General features: G+C 38.3%; 1 protein-coding gene across 1 annotated transcript; it reads left to right on the top strand.

Moving 5' to 3' along the window:
- The first annotated feature begins 4,578 nt into the window (after positions 1–4,578).
- Positions 4,579–21,240, top strand: mapkapk5 (MAPK activated protein kinase 5). The gene is made up of 14 exons (XM_003451064.5): positions 4,579–5,531; positions 7,326–7,399; positions 12,038–12,113; positions 12,868–12,965; positions 13,080–13,188; positions 13,398–13,487; positions 13,934–14,029; positions 14,142–14,222; positions 14,316–14,503; positions 15,344–15,464; positions 16,060–16,190; positions 16,314–16,429; positions 17,716–17,820; positions 18,119–21,240. Exons 1-14 carry the CDS (start codon positions 5,496–5,498, stop codon positions 18,211–18,213), a joined length of 1,416 nt encoding a protein of 471 aa, XP_003451112.1. The 5' UTR covers positions 4,579–5,495; the 3' UTR covers positions 18,214–21,240.
- Positions 21,241–22,848: the final 1,608 nt, after the last annotated feature.

Genomic DNA, 22,848 nt, shown 5'->3' with positions numbered 1-22,848 from the left:
TACACACAAACACACACACACGGCGGGTGTGGGCATAGTGATGGCTAGCATCCACTGCAGCATGAAGGTTTCCAATTAGCAGGATTGGAGGGTCACTTTGAGATAGTCCCATTTTTCGTTAATAACTGGTGTAACTTCCACAATCTTGATATGACAAGGCAGCTGTACAAAGAGGATTTCAGTCTAGTAAACTAAACTAAAACAAAGTAGGGATAAAAAAAAGTTTCATCAAATAAAAAACAAAGTAAAATAAAATAAATAGACCTAGAAAACTAACTAGTAGGGCTAAGGGGCGTGTCTAGGAGAGGGGCATTGGGTGGCACCAATCCCCCTAAGATCTGACCCCCCTTTCCAAAGTTGTTTTCTTGTACTTTATATAATTTTTTCATGCTTTGCTGCTTATTATGTTATGTTTACTCCAATATATATTGAATGTAATTAGTTGTAATACACTATACTATTTCTATTAGTTACTTTATTAATTTATTATTGTTTTTCTAATAAATTCTGTTATTTTATATAAAGTTACTGATAATATAAAGTGATTTATCTATAATAATGTGATTTAAACCTCAAAAAATAAATACTAATGATTCAATAATGTCACCTAATGTCAAAAATAATGATTTTTGAAACACGCCATTCCAAAAAAATGAGAGTCCTTTAACTTTGTGTACTTATATATTTTAATTATACACCCTGTGCACTATTAAGGTAGTTAAGCAAAGTTAGAATTGTTACTTACGTAACAAGTCTAAATACTTTTTCCCACTTTGCAAAACATTTATGCAGTGCATGATTGTGCTTAAATTCTTTTGCAGCATCCCTTTATACAAAACAAATCTGCAATAGGAACCAGGGCTGCACATGAGCCTGAAAATTGTGTTTTCTTGCCCATTTCTATACCTTTTAAATTTTATTTTATTTCATTTTCCCACAATGTCAAATATGGTAGAGACAATGTTGTTGCATGGGCAGGTATGGGCTGCCAGTGGAACTGAGAAATAGAAAGAGAAATAGTGCAAGACTGACTGGAATGTAAATGGATAATGACCCAAAGCCTACTGCAAAGGCAACCTAAAAGTTTCTCACAGCAATAAATGTGATATTCTTCAGTGGCCAAGTTGGTCACCTGATTTCAATCTAACAGAGCATGCTTTTCACTTACTCAAGGGCAGAGCGACACAAACAAGGAGCAACTGGAGGTGGCTGCAGTAAAAACCTAACTGAGCAACTTAAGTGTGGAAACAGGATTTGGTGATGTCCATGGGTTTTAAACTTCAGGCAGTCATTGCAAGGGATTTTCATTCGAGTATCTGTTTTCTTCCTTATTCAATTTAGGATCATGCTGCACTTATTTTGATAGTCATAATTCAGCATTTTTTAATTTTCTTCTAATTTTTTGAATGTTGCTTTTGATCTTCCTGGGTTTTTTCCATCTGTCTTTCTTTTTCAGTAGAAAGAGAGACTAATTTCTGATCAAATGAAAAATGAATATAATGTTATAATATTATAAATAACATTGGGAAAAAAGACTTTCATAACATGTGGATGTTGTGTCTGAAGTTTATTTCCAATATTTTTTTAAATAAATAATATTAATTGTCATTGTCCTGTTTTTCATTTAAAATTTCCACTGTCAAATCTTAAATATATTATTGAGAAAAGTTCAAAGGTTTGACCTGTTGGTCTAACATAATGAGTCACTGCATGAAGAAATACCAGGACTTTCTTTTCTATAATAATCAAAAGATATTACTTCATAATTTATATGGAACTGAAACATATGTAAAGACCAACAATAAGAGATAAACATAGTCCTTTAAGTAGGTATTGATGGATACATTTGCCACTTTAATGTTGTAGCATGTGGATTAAATGAGATTCATAAATATTTATGTCATGTAAATTATTAAAATGGTATTAATATTGAAGCTGTTGTTGAAGATGTTATCCTGAACAAAGTGTATGCCTATCAAGTGCTATTTAGTGCTATTTTTCTGTTGTCTTCCTCTTTTGGATTTATTATGGTTGGCAAACATCTTTCAGCTGCACTACCACTATCTGAGCTGGACTGTGGCCCAAAGGTCTGCCATCTAACCATTCTCAAAAAAGAAAAAAGTGAGAGAGGGAGAAAATGCTTTATGCTTTTCAACCATAAAGAAAGAATTGCAATGACCTGACCTTTCCTTAATCTTGTCATAACACTTTAGTCTTTCCCATTTTGTCCTCCACAATGTACCCCCAACTGATGGTTTAGTTAAAAATAGTAAATACATAAAAACCCCACCCCAAAGTCTTGCTGTGATTACTTTGTTCCATTTATTTTTCTTCATCTACCCGACACAGCAAAGAACCCACAGACAAACACATTTGGTGAATTGTAAATAGAATGATTCAGTGCTGTGCAATACTCTGATGCTGTTAGTACTTGCTCTGGGATGGATTCTCTGGTATGATGTTTCTTATCTTGACTGGACAAGTTATAATCTTACAAGATAACTTGTGCACACTAAATAAAAGCCCATAAGTGCCTAACACCATCAAATGCATGTGATGGTGATAACTCCACTTATCAAGTTTTATTTTCACCTTGGGTGGTCATAAAATAAAATTCCTTCTTCTCTTGCACATAACTTGAGCACTAACTAAAGGACTGTATAGTAGTATAGGTGGTGTAGCAAGAAATTTCCACCTATTTACGTGCTTGAGCAGCATAGATTTCACTGTATGACATTCTGAGGTGCGAAGAAAACATAATTAGCTGGGTTTTCTGACACTGTTACTGACATATAGACCTGTAGTAAATTATAATGTGCACATGCATTAACATTTAGATATAATCATGTGTCCACAAGGTAAATAACATGTACATAAAGTAAATATAAAAAACATTTAGCATTCGATAAATAGCTTTTTGTTTACAGAAGATAAGCTGTTCATACAAACTTGCCACTCACGCATAGTTACATACCACTTTATGGATAGTCCTGGGCACTAGAACACTACATAGTTGAACAGTTTTTCTCAATAATTTGCTTGTGGTTAATTTACATTTGCATTTGCAGAGTGATTCAAGTAGAACAAAAACTGTTCGGACAGTTTGTTTAGCTTTTCTTGAAGATTCAATGTGGTACAAAAGTACCACATTGAATCTTTCAGAAAAACAAACCCACCTCTCGTTTCTTTATATTTTACTTCCAAAGCCAGACTTTCTTAGCATTTTTAAAGTGGTCGAGAGCAATAGTTATCCAGGCTCTCTTATTCTTCCCACTAAGTATTTTTTCACTTAACACCGACCAATGTGATGTGTCGACACATAACAGCCATCTTAGCAAAGAACCAATTTTAAATTGTACCTTTGGGGACTTTGTTATTAGCAGCCTTTCACAAAAATGCAAAATTTGCCCCCATTTCTTTTGTTGAATCTATGAAAAATGCCAAAGAAGGTGATTACCAAAGACAGATACGCTGAAAATGTGGCAACTCTCAGTATAGTGTGCATACTGAGGAAACTGGACAGGGGAAGGACAAAAGAAAAAGCAACGGGCTTAAAGAACTGTTTGCATCTGATGAACAGTATCTGAAAATCATGTCCTTGAGAAATATGGGGGGAAATGCAGCAAAGATCTGACACAGACCACCTGAGATTTATCTGGTCCTTAAGAGATGCATTTGGTCTGCTGAGCCCTCACCAGAGGGCCTGTCAGTTAAAGGGTGCCTGTCAAGAAGAAAAACAGGGAGAAAAGACTGATGTATATCAAATTACACAAGAACTAGATGGAAACCAGGTGGCAACAGGTCTGATGGAATGATTAGTCTAAATTTGACATTTTTGGTTCAAATTGTCACGAATATGTACAGAGGAGGTCAGGAGAAAGGTACAACAGTGAATATCTACAGCCACCTGTAAAACACGCTGGAAGCTCTGTTATGGTTTGAGACTGCATTTCAGCCAGTGGTGTTTGGGATCTTCTGGAAATTGATGGAATTATCAGTCCAGTACCATTAGCATGACAATGATCCCAAACACATTTCCAATTCAGTAAAAGCATTGATGGATCCTCCACCTGAGGGGATAGTTTTTTTTTTGGAAGGTAGGTGTCTTACAAATGACCTTAATTAATTAATTTTAGCACATTCTGATATGAATTAAAGTGTGATGGTTGATATTTTGTTTGTTTGTTTTTTTCTGGCATTTAACTTTTTAAATATAATATAATTTCCTATAATGTGTAGATTTTTAAGTTGAGCTTAACTATATTTCCGCCAGGGGTAGTTCTGCTGTAGTTCAACTTCTTCCACTGTTAAGTAATTGGTAGTTTACAATGCTGCTTATGGGACTTGAGTCCGCATTGAAAACTAGGTCCTTATAAGGACCCATTACAGTGTATCCAGTTCAAACGTATTCGATTGTAAAAAATAATTTGTTGTTTCAAAAATACAAAATACAAATACATGTATTATACGCCGAAAATTACGTAGTGTGTGATAGATTAAAACGTGTAGCCTCACATATTGTCCAAATTTAGAAATGTTGTCAATAATTTTGATCAGGCGTTCTGTTCGGACAGGCGTTGTGCGTATTGCTCTGGCAAGACCCCTATGGGATTAGCAAAACAGTCCAGAGATGCGGATATCTTTTGGCCACCGCTGAATGCAGTCTCCGATAGCTCCTGTCATCTGCTATGTATTGTTGCTGTTCCATACGAGTTCTTATAGTTATCACAGTCTGCTGAGAATTTTAACATCCCTAGCTTTGACTGGAGCAGGAAAACCGACGCGACTCAGTTAGCTCGTTAGCTAGCGTGTCAGAAGGCTCGACGACATAATAGATTGTCCTGCTGCTGAGAACGCGGTGTGCTCTTCTTGTCAGATCAACCCAGGTGTCACCTAGTGTACTATCACTAATTTTCAGAGAGTATCTTCGTTCCGCCGTATTGTTCACTGTTGTCTTTGTTATGTAATCGGCTGCTTTCACCGTGAAATGTAGCAGCATACAGCAGCTTGGCCAGTCTTCAGTGTCTCCGCAGCGTTAGCAGAGCACTGCGCTCACTGCGCTGGCTAAAAATACCACTATAAGGTCCCCCTGCTCGCTGCGCCTCCAAAAGTGCTGGACTTGTCCCTGTTGGACTTCTCTTTTCTGGTCACCTTGCTCGCAGTTTGCCCCTCTACATGGTCACTACAGTGAATTTGAGACGACTGGAAGAGCGAGTCGGACCCCGAGGTTGTGAGCCGAGCTGGTCTGATCTAACGTTAAATCGTACCAGCTGCTGGGCTTCAGTTTTCCAAGGGAACGGCACTCGGCTTTGGTTGATCTGTAGCCGAGTATCATTTTGCCCCGATGGCCTTTTCCTGTTATAACTAGAAGTATAGAAAGCCTTGGTGCAGCCCGGGGTACTTTATAAAGGTCAGACAAGACACAAACACTTCGTTTCCACTGTGTTCAGTCTGAGTTTGGGGAGGCAGACTTCATCTGTCCGGAGCACAAAACCATGTCGGAGGATAACAACGCAGACAAATTCATCAAGGTAACCTAAAATGACACTTCTTCTGCTTGGTTACTGGTCCACACAGGTGATGGAAATATTGTTATCTTTTTAAAGCTGTTGCTCAATGCATGCTACATGAAGAGGGCAGTTTGATCTTATTTCATGAGACAGTCATAAACTCATATTTATTGACAGCAGATGAGTTTTATGTGTGATATGCATGGCAGAAATGTAGAACATGTTTAAAAAAACATAATATTCATTTCTTTGCAGTTTAGACCTATTTAACAATGGTCATGATCATTAACCAGCCATATTTCCCTGCAAACTGGATCTGGGGGTTGATCCTGGCTGGCTCCCCTCAGTGTGTCATTGCCCTGGCATCTATGTCAACAGTAAAATGTGATCTGGAGTTGTCCTGGCCCCTGTTTTCATGGTTGGGCAAGAGGTACTCTAGAACTCGAGCACACGTTCGCTGAGTAGCTTTCGGCTTAACCCTGACTCTGTTTTATCAATTTCCTGGCACATTAAACCAAATGCTGGGAAATAATCTTGCACGTTTCCTTGCTCCAGAAAAAATAAAATGTATTAAAGCGTTACAAATCTGCATAGTTTTTGATCACTCTTCCTTCAAGTTGCGTGATTAAAGAACCCTGGACTCCCTCTTAAAGCGATGAGATCTGTTGACTTTGTTACGTTGTGGGGGTTTGCTGACATCATTTGGGTCCCCTTAGAATGAAAAGTCACTGCAAATCAATAGAGTTGTTCTGTTGACTCCATTTATCTCTTAGTGAAACTAAATGGAGTGGTGTTTTTCCAGAATGACAGTGCTTCTGTCTTTTGGTTCAGTGAGTCACCAGTGACTCACTAAACCTCACATTCATCAAACATAGGGTTTGTTGAGTGTGAACATTATGTGAATCATATGCTATGGCTTTCACAGTCAGCAAGTCTAGTACCAGTTAAACCGCTATGGGAGATTTCGGCCGAATACGCCACCTCGACCAAATAAGAGGATATCTTTTTTTGGATTACTTTAATAGTGTCTTGACATGAAATAGCACTTTCCTGGTTGTCAAGCTGTAGTAAAACATTGTCAAGTGTTGCAACAGTTATATTTTATTCAGCCAATTTTCACATATTCCAGAAAATTATGTTATAATGAAAAGGGACTGATGCCAAAAATTTCTGACCTCAAGTTTGGGGGTTTGTCAAAGAGAACTTGATTTGTTTTATTTTGATTTTTTTTAGTTGATTACTTAACTTGTCTGGGGTTGGTCTTTAAATAATTTATATTGGCACCAGTAGTAGCAGCATGATTTTCCAGGTGCATTTGTGTTATAGCAGCCAAGCTGTCTTTTTTATAATTATAATCTGTGTTAAGGAATGGTAGTATTGTGAAACTAGAGCCCATGGATGTATAGCTATTACACCACCCAGTGTTAACAAAGTAGGGTTAATGTGTTTCTTTTCATTTAGTATAATGTAACTAGTATCTGCAGTAGTCTTTTGAATATATGTTATGAATATAACATACAGTATGTATTATAATAAAGCTCATATTCCGTGTAGTGGTATAATCACTGCCTGTGTATTGGCATTGATCAAATGTTTTTTTTTTTTCTGGTTTGGTTTTTTTTTATACAGTATTTTCTTTTCTTTTGAGCTAATGATCATAAAGCATGACATACCCCGTGCTGACTGTTGTGAAAGGCACAGATGATTCATAAACTTAAGCCTAGGTCTTTTTTTAACATTCCTGTCTACCACGGTGGTCTGCCTTTTCTTCAATGTTCTGATATACTATATGGTATTATTTTGTCTTTTTAACAGGAGACATCTATTTTGGACGAGTACAACATAAACTGGACACAGAAACTGGGAGCTGGCATCAGTGGCCCTGTCAGGTAAGTCTTTTTAAAAAAAACCTTTTCTTTATTCTTGAAATTTTATCTTTTCTGCTGCAGTCTGTTGGTGCCAAAATGTGGAACGGGATTATTTTTCTTGAACTATGGCCAGTGTGAGGAGTATTACACAACCAGGAAACATTATCATGATATCTGTTTGTGATTGAGAAATCACCTTTTACCTGTGCTTCTGACGTCTATGGAAATGAGTTATTGCTATTTATTAGCACTGCAGAATCCCACAGGGAGAACTCTTAACATCCTGGGTTAAACACAACTGTTAAAATGCAGTCAGCGTCAACTAAGGTTACAGTGTAGTTTTGTTTAGACCTGAGAATAGATAATTGTGATTCAGAGTATTCTTAAATAAAGTGATGTGACTGAAGAGGGTGACAGAGATTGCTGTGTTCCCATGCAGTGCATGATTAAATCTATGTATACATCTGAGTCTCTGAATACACTGCAGAGTCAGAGCTGATTTAGATTTATTTGTTAGCTGAGCTATTGACTAGACAAACTCGTCTGTATGTATTTCTAGTGGTTCTCTTGCATTAAATTTGCTGATGCACAGCTTGACCTTATCCTTGGCACATTAACACATTAAAAATTATGAAAGGACCAGGTGCTTGTCGCTTGCTTTAACTGACTGGGCCTGCTACCCGTGTGTAAGAGCATTGCAGCTGGGAGCTTAAAATGTTTGGCACAGGCCTGATTTCTGTTGTTTTTGGAGGTGGCTCAGTTGGCACAAACACAGTCTATGTAATTGCAGCATGGTGGACTTGAATCCCACCCAATGCACGTATCCCTCAAAACCTTAGTGGAAGTCAGTTAAACTGGACTCTTTATGTTTTCCTTTTGTTATGTTCATGTACACCATATGAGGAAAAAGTATTAGGCGACCTAAACATTACACTAATGGCGATTTTCTGACATCATATTCTATTAATATGAGGCATTAATATGAAGTTGGTCCCCATTTGCGACAATAATAGCTTCCACAATTTTGGAAAGGATTCCTGCAAGATTTTGGGATGTGTCTGTGGGAATTTTTCACCCCACTTATTTAAAAGAGCATTTATCAGATCAGACCCTGAAGAATCCTTTGGTTACTGGCGTAACCCCAGTTCTCTGAAAACCAAGTGAGGTATCTCACTATGGGGAATGACCTCTGAATGACCATTCACAGAGGCTCCACTACCACCACGTCAGATCAATGACTTCAATGACATGGGGTTTCCTGACCCTCTTTGTAACAGTCCTTAGCCCCGCACGAGAACCTGGAGTTCTTCAACTCCTAAGAGAAGCATGGAGAAGACGAGGAGGAGGATGTTATCATGGATATCATCGGAGATAATAATAATGAGGGTGAGGATGATGCTATTCTACCCTGGCATCTTGACCTGACAGCTCCATTGGCAGGGAAGCTAAGCCCTCTCCATCTCCCCTGCGAAGTGAATCTAAGTGAGATATGCAAGCATGCATCAATCAAGCTGTCCATTAGCTGCCCTGTAGCTTCTAGTTTATCCCAAAGGTGTCAGGGCAGACAAGTTCTTTCATACCAGAGTCAAACATTAAAACTAGAAAAGTGGAACTAAGAGGCCCAGGTAGACCCCAGAAAAAATAGCCCTATAACATTATTCTTCTTCCACCAAACTTAACACCTGGCATAGTGCAGTCAGGTCAGTAATGTTCTCCTGGCATTCTCCAAACCTAGACTTGTCCAGAGTCCAGTAGTGGTGTGCTTTACACCGCTCCATCCAATACTTGGCATTGTGCCATAATGAGGTGAGTATGTGTGCAAGTAACCTCAGTTACTCAGTTCAGTTTCAGATGTTTTTGTCTCTACTCTTGCTTCTTTATCGCGTCAGTGATAATATGGTCATTTCAGGCATGCAGCTCTGGCTGTGAGCACAGCAGCTCCACACAGCTGCTCTGGAAGACAATCTGTTTGCAAGGGGCAGCCAGTCCAAAAGAAAGTTCCTTTAACAGGACGGTGGCTCTAAGCAGAGTTTGGGAGTTCAGCATTTGTGCCCATTTGTGCAGGTTATTTTGGCATTGCAGAATGAAAGTTTAAAAGTGTGTAAACATGCTGTAAAAAAACAGCAGCGTGTGGGATAATTTGTGCATGGTAGGTTTCTTTCAAGCCTGTTGCACCCATATTGATGGGAACAGTTGAGAGGGACAAGAAACATGAAGTGCGAGAAGCGAGTGCAATACAACACATGGTCAGACTCGCTGGGATTCAGTTCACAGACTCACTGTTAAAAGCATTACTACCCATGTGGTGTGTAAACTAACAGCTTAAAATCTTAATCCTCTTGAAGAAAGTGAGTTTATTTCCAATTCCTTGGCTTTGTTGGGTTTAGCCTAGCTGTGGATGCACAAGGAATCAATTATAAAACATAGCAGTTTGCTTAAGTTGTCCATTTCCCCTCTATATTCTAATTGTCTTCACACCGTAAAATGGGGAGTAATCGATCACAGGAAAGCTTATACCACATATGCATAAGTAGCAATCACTGTTATAAATGACTCCTTTTAATATTAAAGATTAGTAAACACTGCATTGCCCTGCTTCACTGGGATATCTGTTCACAGGAATGACTTTTAGATTCATTCTGTTTCTGCTGAACGTTACAGAGAGGCAGCAGCTCTGCCAGCAGATTTAAGTCTGTTTATGCTATATGCAGTCTTTTTAGTGCAGGTCTGTCTGTCTTGCTGATTCTAGTTAGATGCCAGTAGTAATATATCAGTGTCTGCCACTGACTTCTTCTGCTCATTCTGCACTTTGAGGCTATCATTAGTCTGGATCAAGCAAGAGCAATCTGTTATTACCCAATGTGTATATTTTTGGCCTTGAGTGATGAGAAAACAGTGATATTGACTCATCAACCCACCATGTAAACATGCTGGTATGATTCACGCTATTTTTTGAGCAACTTTTGCTCACCTCATATTTTATATTTCTAACTCAGTTTTTTGCTTGGAACTCTTATTACTTCCTTCTTACCTGTCTCCGTCTCCTCGCACATTCATGTCTTTTACTGTCTCTCTCTCCCCCCCCCCCGGCCACCGGACTAATTCTGTCATTCATTTGGGAAGGTATTGGTTTCTAGTGAAGTGAACTTTGGCCAGAGCTGAATGTTTCTCCCAGTAATACTTTAATAGTGTAATCTGAGTTCAAAGTAAGTGTTTAAAGTGAATATTTGAGCCCCTGTAGATTAGAGGAGAGGGAAAGGGAGTTATTAGATTCTTCCAAAAATGAATTATGTATCTGCACGTTTCATATTTAATAAGTGTGCAGTTCAAAATGTGGATTGAGGAAACCCATTTCCAGGAGTTATTTACTTCATTTTATCCTTGTGACGATGAAAAATATACATCCACAGATGACTTTTCCTTTGGTTTACTCTACATACAAAGATGCAGACCAGATTCACCATTCCCACAACAAACTTTGATATTGACAAAATAAAGTTTTAAATCCAGCTAGTCAGCTGATGTCTTCTCTGTGCTTCTGTTTGGCCTTATTTAATTCGACATCAGATCATATCCAGGCGGTATGTAGGAGTGTAATAGTCTAAAACAGCACGTTAGTACAAAGAAACTACCTTTACAGCTTAAAGTCTTTTTAATAAAATAAGAAAACCTACGCAAATATAAATTCAAGCTTAACCCATAAAGTATCTACACATCCACAGATTATAAATATAAGTCCTAAAGTGATTAGTCTATTAACAGAAGAATATTTATTTTAAATAACATGCAAATAATTAGCTGTCTGCAGACAAAATGTATATCTGAAACTGTAGATACTGTTGAATTATGATATTTATCTACTTTAAAGCTTTTTTTAAGGGTGAAACGGCATCTCAAGTTAAAAGAAAAAGAAGAGTATCTACACACACATCAAGTGTCCAGACATTGTCAGCCTACACATTGTCCCTCATTGATATCAGCTGTTTTAAGTAAAGACAGGACACTGTCTGGCATTTTATTTGTTGTGGATTTGGGGAATGCAGTTTAATCTGACTGGACTTGATGATAATCTTGTTTCTTAATCAGATAGTTAGATGGGAATGCTGTAAAATGCTTGGATGGTTGTTTTATGTGACATAGTGGTTTAATGATTTCACCTGAGACCTCATGTAGAGGAGCTGAGTGCAAGTATAAGAGACACCTTTTAATGATTTAGTGTGTTTATCAGGATGTCGTGAAAAGCTGGCAAGGCTTAAATCGTTTTCAGGTGAAACTGTAAATAATTAAGCCAATTTGCTATAAAGTTTTGTCAATAATGTGTTGAAGAGTTTGCACAGTTTATAGGTTTTAATCTGAATATATTATGTTCTTGATGCACTTAAAACAACACCACCTTTTCAGATGTTGCCACTAAGCTTTGTAACAGATCATCCCTTCAGATCTTTCCTTACATTAGCCCCTCTTTGTTGTTGAGAACAGATGACGTAATACAGATGAGTGACAAACAGAGCAACTGACTGTTAATAGAAACACCAGGAAATGAGAAAAGTCCTGCAACTTCATATATACTTAATTCCTGATTCTTGGCACAGGCACACGTCTGACAAACCTATCATGGTGCGTGAGGTGTTTGTTGATACTTGTTTTCTTCTTTTGCAGAGTTTGTGTGAAGAAGTCAACTCAGGAACGCCTGGCCCTGAAGATCCTTATTGATCGCCCCAAGGCCAGAAATGAGGTTAGAGGAAACGCTGTCATGGTTGTGATTAATACCTGCTGTTTGTTGTCTGGGGCTGTGTCAGTATGCTTTGTTCTGCCTGCCTGTTATCAGTCTCTATTAATTCCTGTTTTTGTTTTTTTTCTTCCTTGCTTCTCTTGTACTTCAGCCTGTTTGTATGAGCGCCTTTGTCTGGAACACTGCAGTGAACAGTTTGTCTTAGCAGGCTCTCCGTGTCATCAGCAGCCCCCTGTTTTGATCAAGCAGCTTATGCAGCAGTTAAGCAGTGCAGTCAAAACAAGCTACACAGACTTGGTGTTGGCATACTGTCTTTGTCTGTCTTGCAATCTGTTTTTGAGTCTGACACTGTATAATTTCTGATGATGTCATTATTTGGAAGAAGTCTCGGTATTTGTAGCTGCTTAATTTGCATTTACATTTACAGAATTTGTTGATTCTTGACATTCATTGGTAATGAATGTGCATTAGTTGACTCATCTGCTTAATAAAACTAGTAAAGCGGTGGAAACGTGTAATAAAATGATTTCTGTGTCAGCTTTGATGTAGTTTAAACATTTGAATACTAATAGATGTCATTGATCTCACGTTAAATTTCTCTTTTTGCCTGTGAAGTGCGGACACTGCACATCAGAGTGACTGTACTGATGATATGATGCTGTTCTCTGTTGCAATGACTTTCACCTTGCTTAAACATGGAAAATTTAAACTATTTAAGAGAGTTACTCTAAATTCACTTTGATTGTTTTCTCTCCAGGTGCGTCTCCATATGATGTGTGCCAACCACCCAAACATAGTGCAAATCCTGGAAGTTTATGCCAACAGTGTTCAATTCCCACATGAATCCAGCCCAAGGTGAGGCGCTCAGTCTGTTTGTGTAGGATTCAGTGAATCTCTTGTCATAAAAGAAAGAATTTAACATATCTGCATCTCCTGGTTTTCACTGTTTCCTCCAATCGTTCTTCACAGAGCGAGGCTCCTGATTGTTATGGAAATGATGGAGGGTGGCGAGCTGTTCCACAGAATCAGTCAGCACAGGCACTTTACTGAAAAGATGGCCAGTCAGGTCACCAAACAGGTAGGTGAACAGACCTAACTGTGGCCCACCTTTATCTTGTGTTTTGTGACATCGTCGGTCTTTTCCTGTAAAGCTGCAGTAACATGTCGTACAACCTCGCCTTGTCATTACTACCTGCTGTTTGGATTAAGTGGCACACACCAGTTCAACCCTAGGCTGTTTTTAATAAATCTATAGATGGTGTCTCAGTTTTGTCTCCCTCCCTGTAGATCAGCCAAGCGTTGGAGCATTGTCACTCTCTCAATATTGCACATCGTGACCTGAAGCCAGAGAACCTTCTCTTCAAAGATAACTCTCTGGTAAGCTCCTGATGCTGCGTTGTTGCACACACAGATGTAAATACTGCAGTTTTAAAGTAACGTTAAAGCTGCCACAGCCCATTACTTTTAGCTAATTAATTATTCATACAAAATACAGAATGAAATGCAAAAGAGTAGAAGGTTTGCTAGACTTTTCGACACAGTGGATCAAAGGGTTTTGTTTTTTTTCACAGACTATATCTAGCCGACTTTGGCAAAGATGATGTAGAATTAGAAAATCTGTAGTGGCTGTGACAGACTTGGAAATCAATTCTGCTCTGGCAGCAATTTCAGTAATGTCCCAAAGGTGTTCCAGCTAAGAAATCCCATCAAGTGAAACTCCGTGAAGCCCCGGAGAAAATATCTTACATGAAGTTGCTAATAAAAAGTTTCTTTGCTCAAAACATATTCGTACCTCTTATTCGGTGATTCTGTCTGTTCTGCAGGATGCACCTGTGAAGCTGTGTGACTTTGGCTTTGCCAAAATCGACCAAGGAGACTTGATGACCCCTCAGTTTACTCCTTACTACGTAGCACCTCAGGTTAAAAAAAAAAAGAAAGAAAGATGCACTTGCTTTCTCATTCCACTGACAGCTGACACATCAGTAATGCATCATATCTTAATGATGTATTCTGGCCCTGTTTTCTCTACAGGTACTTGAGGCTCAAAGAAGGCATCAGAAGGAAAAGTCTGGAATTATACCTACCTCACCCACTCCTTACACCTATAACAAGGCAAGACTCATATCTGGGATTCCTGCTGTAGGTGCGTCAGGCCTGGTTCACTGGTGAATAATTTTTTTTAAAATGTTTCTTTTCTGTCTACAGAGCTGTGACTTGTGGTCTCTTGGTGTGATTATCTACGTAATGCTGTGTGGCTACCCTCCGTTCTACTCCAAGCATCACAGTCGCACCATCCCAAAGGACATGAGGAAGAAGATTATGACCGGCAGCTTTGACTTTCCCGAAGACGAGTGGAGCCAGATCTCTGAGATGGCCAAGGACATTGTACGCAAGTAAGTCCTCTTCCTATTTCTATGCTTTGTCTACCTACAGAAATTTATAACGTGGATTTTTTTTCTATAACCTAATAGATTATCACACGTCCTTCATTATGAGACAATTTCAGACCTCAGTCACTTTTTTAATATTAAGTTTGTATGTATCAGAGTTCAGATGAGCAGCTCCAACATGAGAAATAAATGGAAAATTGGGCACCAGTTTAGCTCTCTGAGGGCAGAGGGCTGGGTTTGTCTTCATCTGATCTTATTTGCAGCTTCCTGTTGTTTCTCTACTCTCCTATCACAATAAAAACAAAAAAAGCCCCCAAATTATCTAAAAAATTAAAAAAATAAATGACCAAAATAAAAATATATTAAATATTTATATAATAAAATAGTCACGCCAATAACACTCTGCACAAGTTTTGCTTTTTGCCATGTAAATTCTTTTAAATGGTCTTCATCGTCCTTTGTGACTGTTTCCCTTTAATTGAAGAAAGCTGAAGAATCACATGACCCATCAAGCCCCTCCCCCTCCTCTTTCTGAGTGCACATAGAGCCTGATAACAACTAAACTTGGCAATCCCTGCTGTGGTACCCATTATCTCTGATTTAGGGTTTAGGTTTTTGTCGATCCAGTTGATGCAAAGAAAACCTGACTTCATCCACCATATTTTGTAGTACACTCCTCAGCAGACTCATTAACTCCTCTGTCATCTTGTTTACCCCATATTGCCTTCCTTTTCTCCTCTGTCTTCCTTGTGTTTATTCGTCCCATCCCTCTGTTAGTCTCACTCATTCACTTTTTTCTGAGCCACATGTATTTTCTGTTGCCTCTTTGTTTCCTCCCTGCAGGCTGCTGAAGGTGAAGCCAGAGGAGAGGCTGACAATCGAGGGAGTCTTGGCTCATCCTTGGCTTAACTGCACCGAGGCCCTTGACAACGTGCTGCCCTCGGCACAGATGATGATGGATAAGGTGAGTGCATTGCGTCAGTGATCTGACTGGCAGAGGAAACTGTGCTAAATGAGTCTTCTTAATTATAATATAACAGACTTAGTTTCTGTCTTTCCTGACATTGGATTTATAGTCATTTCAGATAAACAGGAGTCGTGCTGCAGGTTTTGATTGTTAGCTGATAGAAACCTCTTCAATGATGCACGCTTGTGTTATTTTCAATTAGGTCTCGTGTTTCTTCTTTTACACACAAAAATCAATAACACCAGAGCTGCTTCACAGTAATATTTAATGTTTTTTTTGTAGCTTTTGTTAGTGAATAGGGAGCTTCTGATGTATAGTCACGGTGGGGAGAAGGCCTGAAGAGTTATCTCTTTGTTAGAAGTTTGTTGCCGTCGTCGTTTTCTTCACTCTCCACAGACTTCACCAGCGTTGGTAACATGATGAGGAGAAACAGGGGATCAGTTTCAGTTTCTGCCTTCTGTCAACACCATGTTTAGTTTGTTTTTCAAGGAGAGCACGGATCATTTTAGGGCATATGCTTGGACTCTACGTATAGCCCTCCTTAGGCAGAAATATAGATACTAGCTTTGACTGTCCTCTTTCTGCTTCCCAGGCGGTAGTTGCAGGGATCCAGCAGGCCCACGCAGAGCAGCTGGCCAACATGAGAATTCAGGATCTGAATGTCAGCCTGAAGCCCCTAAACTCTGTCAACAACCCAATCCTCAGGAAGCGGAAACTTCTAGGGTATAGTTGCTGTTTTTTTTGTTTTTTTTCTTTGTGTGTGTGTGTCTGATGTTTTTATTTGGAAGTCCTTGTATTTCAAAAAAAGGATCTGCTCTGAAATATGCTTTTCTGTCCATGTTGCAGCCCCAAGCCCAGTGACAGTTTCTTCATTCACGACCCAGAAAACGGAGGGGAAGACTCCAACGTAGCACTGGAAAAATTACGAGATGTCATTGCACAGTGTATACTACCACAAGCTGGTCAGTAAACCCACGCCGGTATACAACTAGCATTTTAATGAAGACGTATGAAAAGTTGTGCTGGCATGTTGAGTTTGGCATCTGTTTTTCACTTCTATTTAACTAAGAAGCATTTTGGCAGTCTGTGATGAAAAGTAAACATAGGAACTGCCAAAGTACGGAGGAACAGATGATCAGCTAAGCTTTTTCCCCCGAAACCTTTAATTGGTTGTAACTTGACTTGTGCAGAAATGCAGAGAAACTCACTGATGTTTGAACATTTATGACTACTAATTGCTGGAATTCTAATCAGGCTGTATAAGTTTATAGACACTCACTGACCACTGTATTAGGTACACCTTTTTAGTATTTTGTTGGACCTTGTTTTTTCCTCCAGAACTGCCTTAATTCTTCATTAATTCTTCAGCAAGGTGCTGGAAACTTTCCTCAGAGATTTTGGTGCATTTTGACGTGATGGCATCAAAGAGTTGCTGCAGATTTGGCATGATGGATGTGCAGGCAACAATCTCTTGTTCCACCTCAAAGGTGCTCTGTTGGACTGAGATCTGGAGACTGTGCAGGCCCTTTGAGTATAAAGAAATTGCCATGTTTAAGAAATCAGTTTGGGCTTTGTGACATGGTGCCTTAAGCTGCTGGAAGCAGCCATTGGAAGATGGGTACACTGTGGTCGTAAAGGCAGTGGATATCATGAGGGGTAACACTGCGGTAGGCTATGTTAAACTGATGCTCACTTGGTATTAAGGGAGCTAAAGTGTGCCAATAAAACACACCCCACACCTTTACATTGTTCAATTTTAGCGAGCCTGTGTGACTTACAGCCTCTGTTTTCTGTTCTCAGCTGATGCGATTGGCTCCAGGTTTGGTTTTCTGCTGCTGTAGCTCAACTGCTTCAACGTTTGATGTGTTGTGTATTCAGAGATGCTGTTCTGCATACCTTTGTTGTAACGAGTGGTTATTTGAGTTACTGTTGCCTTCCTGTCAGCTCGAAGCTGTCCGTCTAGCATCAACAAGGCATTTTTTTGGACCATTCTCTGTAAACGCTAGAGATGTTAGTGTGCGAAATCACCTTCCTTCCCTATGACTAATTTTTTTGCTTCCATGTGATTGGCTGATTAGATATTTGCGTTAAGGAGTTGAATAGGTGTACCTAACAAAGTGGCCATGGATAGTGTACATTAAAGTCTATATGGAGTCTGCTTGTGAATTTTTTCTGTTCTCAAAATTGCACATCTCTCAGAGAGGAAAAAAAAAAAAAGCTTCTGAAGTAAAAACAATTTTTTGTGCAGGAGAGAACGAGGATGAGAAGCTGAATGAGGTGATGTATGAAGCCTGGAGGTTCAACAGAGACTGTAAGCTGCTGAGGGATGGCCTGCAGGGGCTCACCTGGGACGGTCAGTGTTGCTTGCTCTCTCTAAAGTCATCCATGTTTTTTGTTTTTTTTTTCATTCACTTTTCCGGCGTGAGCTTATGTATGGTGAATGAATAGCTTATTTCAAAGATCAGAAAAGAATGTATAAACGAAATCTCTGCACTCCTAATTATTCAGATTGACAAAAATCTACAGAAACCAGATTAATTGTCTCTGTTATTATAAGATTAGGGGAAAAAGACTAAGCATGGCTCTCATTTAGGAGTGTAATTTTATTGTTACCAGTTACCAGATCCTTAACCAGCAGCTTTTCATTGCAGGACGAGCCTTCTCCGATAAAGTCGACCGCTTGAAGTTGGCTGAAATAGTGAAACAGGCCATCGAAGAGAAGACAAATCTCCAAGAATCTCATTAGCAGCTGCTGTCTTTCTATCTTCTTTTTATATTGTTTGTTATTACCCTTTTTAACTCATATCTGTAAAGAGGCTTTTTTATGTATACATTTTTTTTTTTTCGTAAATTTTCTTGCAAGACTTATGTCAAACTGTTGCAAGAGCTATTGTACAGCTGTAGATATATTTCAAAGATGACTCATTGGTACTATAAATTTTTTTTTTAATGGATACTTGCAAAGAACATGGGGAGGAAAAAACAACTATATTTTCATTTTTGCAAAAAAAAAAAAAAAAAAAAGCAAGACAAAAAAAATGAAAATCTGTGAAAGAAATTATTTTCTGGGAGGAAATTTTTATTAGCTGTTTGTCCAGCTTATTCAAGATGTCATGTGTTTTATCCCAGTTATTTCATTTTATTCTATTTTATGTTATTTTATTTTAACCTTGCTAAGGAATGTATTTATTTAAACAAAATTCCATTATTTTATACCTTACTCGTAGCTTGGGGTCCTAAAGTTGAGAGAAGCGCTCTACAATGTGATTTTGTTCTTCCACACACTTTTAAAATCTCACGCTAGAGAGAAATGATCTGAAGCTTTGGGTTTTCTGTTGTCTCGTGCGTCTTTCCCTCGACCTTTTTTGTTGTTTAGAGATTGGGGAGAAGCAGAAATGCAGGTAAAAGAAAGCGTCATAAATCAGAAAAATGGAGGCAGATTTGCTCATTTTTTCACAGTCCCCTTCTTCCAACTAAATTTATCAGTTATGAAATTGTTTGACCCAAAAAAATAAAATCTGAATACCTTTTTTATGAGCTTTAGTTAAGATGTTCTCAGACTGTTTCAAAGCTAAAAAAAATTACGCCCCCCCCCCGCCCCTTTCAAAAAATATATATATAAAAATAAAAATGTGTTTTTCTGATTTCTGATGGTTTTGATGAGAGTCCAGTGTTTTATTTGAAGTTGTTTATCTGTGAAACTGACACAATCTCTGCTGCTCTCACGTCACACTTGTATCTGCTGGAATTTAGACCTGCATAGTTAATATTTGAACTCTCTTTCCTAGCAGGAGTGGTTGTTACTTGAGCTCAAAGAAACACACACACAAAAGAAAAAACCCTGGTGTTTTTGGTCCAGTGTGGTCTTAGACCAGAGCAGATCAGGGGGGAAGGACTGGATTTCAGTGTCATAACTTGATGTTCAACTGAATGTGCAATAGGGGCAATAATGTGATCATGCTTTTTTTTTTTTTTTTTCCCATGCATGTACATAGTGAGACCGTACGTATCTAATGTGTCAGTATTACTGTTTATCAGAGGCCTTCCCTGTTTCATTTCACTTCATTTCAGAGGTTTGAATACCCAGAAATGTTCCCACATCCTTACCCTTAAGGTGTGATTAATGTCATATCATTGGTTGATTGGTCAGAGTGAAATCTTCACTACACTGTTTGACTCTTGTGGTCTACTCATATCTAACAATAATATCCTTTAAAAGAGGCGTTTGAAGAAAGGGTTCCTCTTAAGGTGTTTGAATGAGGCCACACTGAGTCTGCTGAACAGCTGGAAATGTTTATTTTGTCTTTCAGAAAACCTCGTCTGTCTTGAGATTCTCCTTTGATGAAGTCTTTTACAGAACTTTTTCTGTGAACATAAATTCTTGTCAAGATTACTGCATTAACTATGTGATCTTCATTAAAAAGAAGTGTTTCTTCTGAGTAATTTGCAAACACTGGTGCAATATATCATCGCTGTCCGGCGTGTATCTGCTCTCTGTCTGACTTTTTTTTTTCTTTTTCTTTTTTTTTTTGACATGGTCAGATTTTAAACTCATTGCATCATCATAAAAAAAGCATAGTTGCAGCCTAAATGTCTGCTTTTCTTAATATTTCTTTGCAAACAGGAGATGGCGGTCATGTTGTAAGCTGATATTTTTCACACTGTTTAAAACTGATACGAAAAAAAAAAGTGCAAGTCTTCCTTTTTTGTCTGTATTTCTAATTTAGGTGGCGTCGACCATTAGGTGGGATCATTTTCACCTTTTTTCAGTTCCCCTTAAAGCTTAATAATAACCACAACTTGTGTTTAAAAAGGCCTTATTCCAAGTTTCACACTCAAATGTGCCTTGTTTGAAAGGGCGGCATCTCCATCCTTTACTTAGTTGGAAATAATTGACAGGAATTAGGGGAAGCTTCTGGCTGTAATTTGCTGTTTTTTATATGAAAATGTGAAGGTTATGGATTTGGCAACACTGAAATTAAAGTAGCACCATATTAGCAGAGAAAAAGTGTCCTTCGGAAAAAAAAATACAAAATTTAACTGAAAGATTAGTTTGTTTAGGTAAAATGCTCCACTGGGTATGTTTACACAGCAACAAGTTCTGCCCACAGATGCCTCTAAAATTAAAAAATTAGGTCTCGAATCTGATATGTGCTTTTTTTTAAAAAACGTTTAAAAACCTAGTTTCCCCTTCAGGGTGCTTTATGTGTTGTAGAGTCTACAACGTAGACAATGTAGACCATTTATGTAACCAATAGGCTCAACTGGTCGCCTGTAACGGTCTGAACCGCAGTCTGAGAGAAACGTCACGGAAAATGGGGAAATGTGGTTTTTGCATTTTCAGAACAAGGGTGTCAGACTCATCTTTGCTCATAAGTGACTTACAGCTCAAGTGGGCCGCCTGCATCGCTGAAGCTTCTGACTAATTGTTCCCCTTTCTTTTTGTGAAGAGCAGTTTCAGTACATTTAGGTTACTGCTAATGATCTAATTATAAAACTGATGAGCAAACTGAAACATCTTTAAGAAAAACGTTTGTTTTTCCACATTCAGACTAATGATGATTCAGATGTACAATAACACTTTTCATCATTGTTTATTCAGAATGACTTGCTTACCGGTGCAAAACAAAGTGAAAACCTAAAATTAATGTCTTCTTTGCAAATTTCACACTTGGAAAAGCTGCGCATCAAGCCTGATTGGATCCATTGGCAGGCTGGTTCTGGTCTGTGAACCATAAGTTTGACACCCTTGCTTTAAAAAAAGAGAAGAAAAGTGTGTTTTAGTAAGTCTTACAAATACTGATACTTTAAATCCTGCAGAATTAACAAAGCTTCTTGAAAAGAGTGGACATGATTTGGGTTTGTTTTAATTTGACTGTGTGAACCTGTGTAACTAATTTATAAATATATACATATATGTATGCCTCTGTGTGTGGTTCACTATGAAGAACCTTCTTTGTATCTCTGGAGGTCAATCAGAGCTTCTTTAATGGCTTCCACAGATAATGTGGAATCCACAGATAGCATCATTTGTATCTTTTGCTACCTGACAGTGAGCCGTGTATTTATTACCAGTTTTTTACTTTAAAGTCAGGCATGCATCTTTATATTGATAGTCCTAGGAGTGAAACGCAGTCCTGCTGAGACACCATTTACATGCTGTTTGCTGCTCGGTGTTACTAAACATCCCGCTGGGTAGGTTTTTTCAAAGAGGCTACATTCTTTTATCACTCAGCTTCAGAAATATTTTATTAAATAATAGGTAGCATCCAGTTTTCAATATAAAATTAGTTTACAATTTTAGAGTAGGAAAAGGACTATTTCCTAAAAAACAAAAAAAAATTGTCCCAGCAAAGAATAATCGAGTCCTAAAAGAATACAAAAATAACCAATTCATTCAAAAAAAGAGGAATTTGCTTTTTCAGCTCTTGATTAAATAAAAGCAGCTGCTTCCCTTTCTTCTGCTGTATAGAGAACATGTTCAGTAACTGTTTGATTATTTATTTATTTTTGCATTTGGCATTGAATGGATGTAGAAAAACAAAGTTCTTACTATGTCAGTATATCAGGAGGAAACTGAGGAAGAACACGATGTCCTGGTTCTGCTCTACCTGTCCTCTTAGTTTCTCTGGTCCTGCAGTCATGTAGCATGAATCCCTCATCAAAGACTTGCTGTATTTTTGTGTTCTTGTATTTTTTGCCTTTGTGGAATGTCATCAACATGCCGACTTTGTAATAAAGGAAATCTTTAACTTTTATGAATTTATTTTTTTGGTCTGTGGAAAATTTTTGGAACATGTTCTTTATTGGATTATTATTACTATTAGAGTTTACAACCTTATTACATGTTTTTTTACATGTGCATTTAGTAATGAGAGGAATTTGTTTGTATGAGAGGCTATGAGTAGTTAAATACACTCACTGCCCACTTTATTAAGTATGCCTTGCTAGTACCTAGTTGGACCCCCTTTTGCCTTCAGAGTTGCCCTAATTTGTCATGTGATTAATCTAATGAATTGCCAGAAAGATCCCTCAGAGATTTTGGTCCATTTTCAGATGATCATATCGTACAGCTGGCGCTGCACATCCATGTGAATCTCCTGTATAACTACATACCAAAGATCTCCTGGATTTGGTGACTGTGTTGGGCAACCATCAGGAGACAGGTACACATAAAGTTTAACCATTTATTAACGATAATACTTAGGCAGGCTTTAGTGTTTAAACAATGCTCAGTTGGGTATACGCCAATAAATTATCCCCCACATTTTCCTGAACTGAATGAGTGAGCCACATTCAGAGTTTCTTCCCCATTGTGATGCTCAGTGTGAATGCAGACCATGTCTACATGCATAGAGTTGCTGCCATGTGATTGAAGGAT

This window comes from Oreochromis niloticus, linkage group LG12 (genome assembly GCF_001858045.2).
Source record: "Oreochromis niloticus isolate F11D_XX linkage group LG12, O_niloticus_UMD_NMBU, whole genome shotgun sequence".
In the NCBI taxonomy this organism is placed as follows: Eukaryota; Metazoa; Chordata; class Actinopteri; order Cichliformes; family Cichlidae; genus Oreochromis; species Oreochromis niloticus.
The sequence above is the reverse complement of the archived record's forward strand: the minus strand, read 5'-3'. Positions and strand labels throughout refer to the sequence as shown.

Excerpts from the sequence above, each read along its gene's own strand:
- mapkapk5 (XM_003451064.5), top strand. The coding sequence starts at position 5,496 with ATGTCGGAGGATAACAACGCAGACAAATTCATCAAG. Across the intron at positions 7,400-12,037 it reads GGCATCAGTGGCCCTGTCAG|AGTTTGTGTGAAGAAGTCAA; the intron begins GTAAGTCTTTTT and ends CTTCTTTTGCAG. Across the intron at positions 16,430-17,715 it reads GTGTATACTACCACAAGCTG|GAGAGAACGAGGATGAGAAG; the intron begins GTCAGTAAACCC and ends TTTTTTGTGCAG.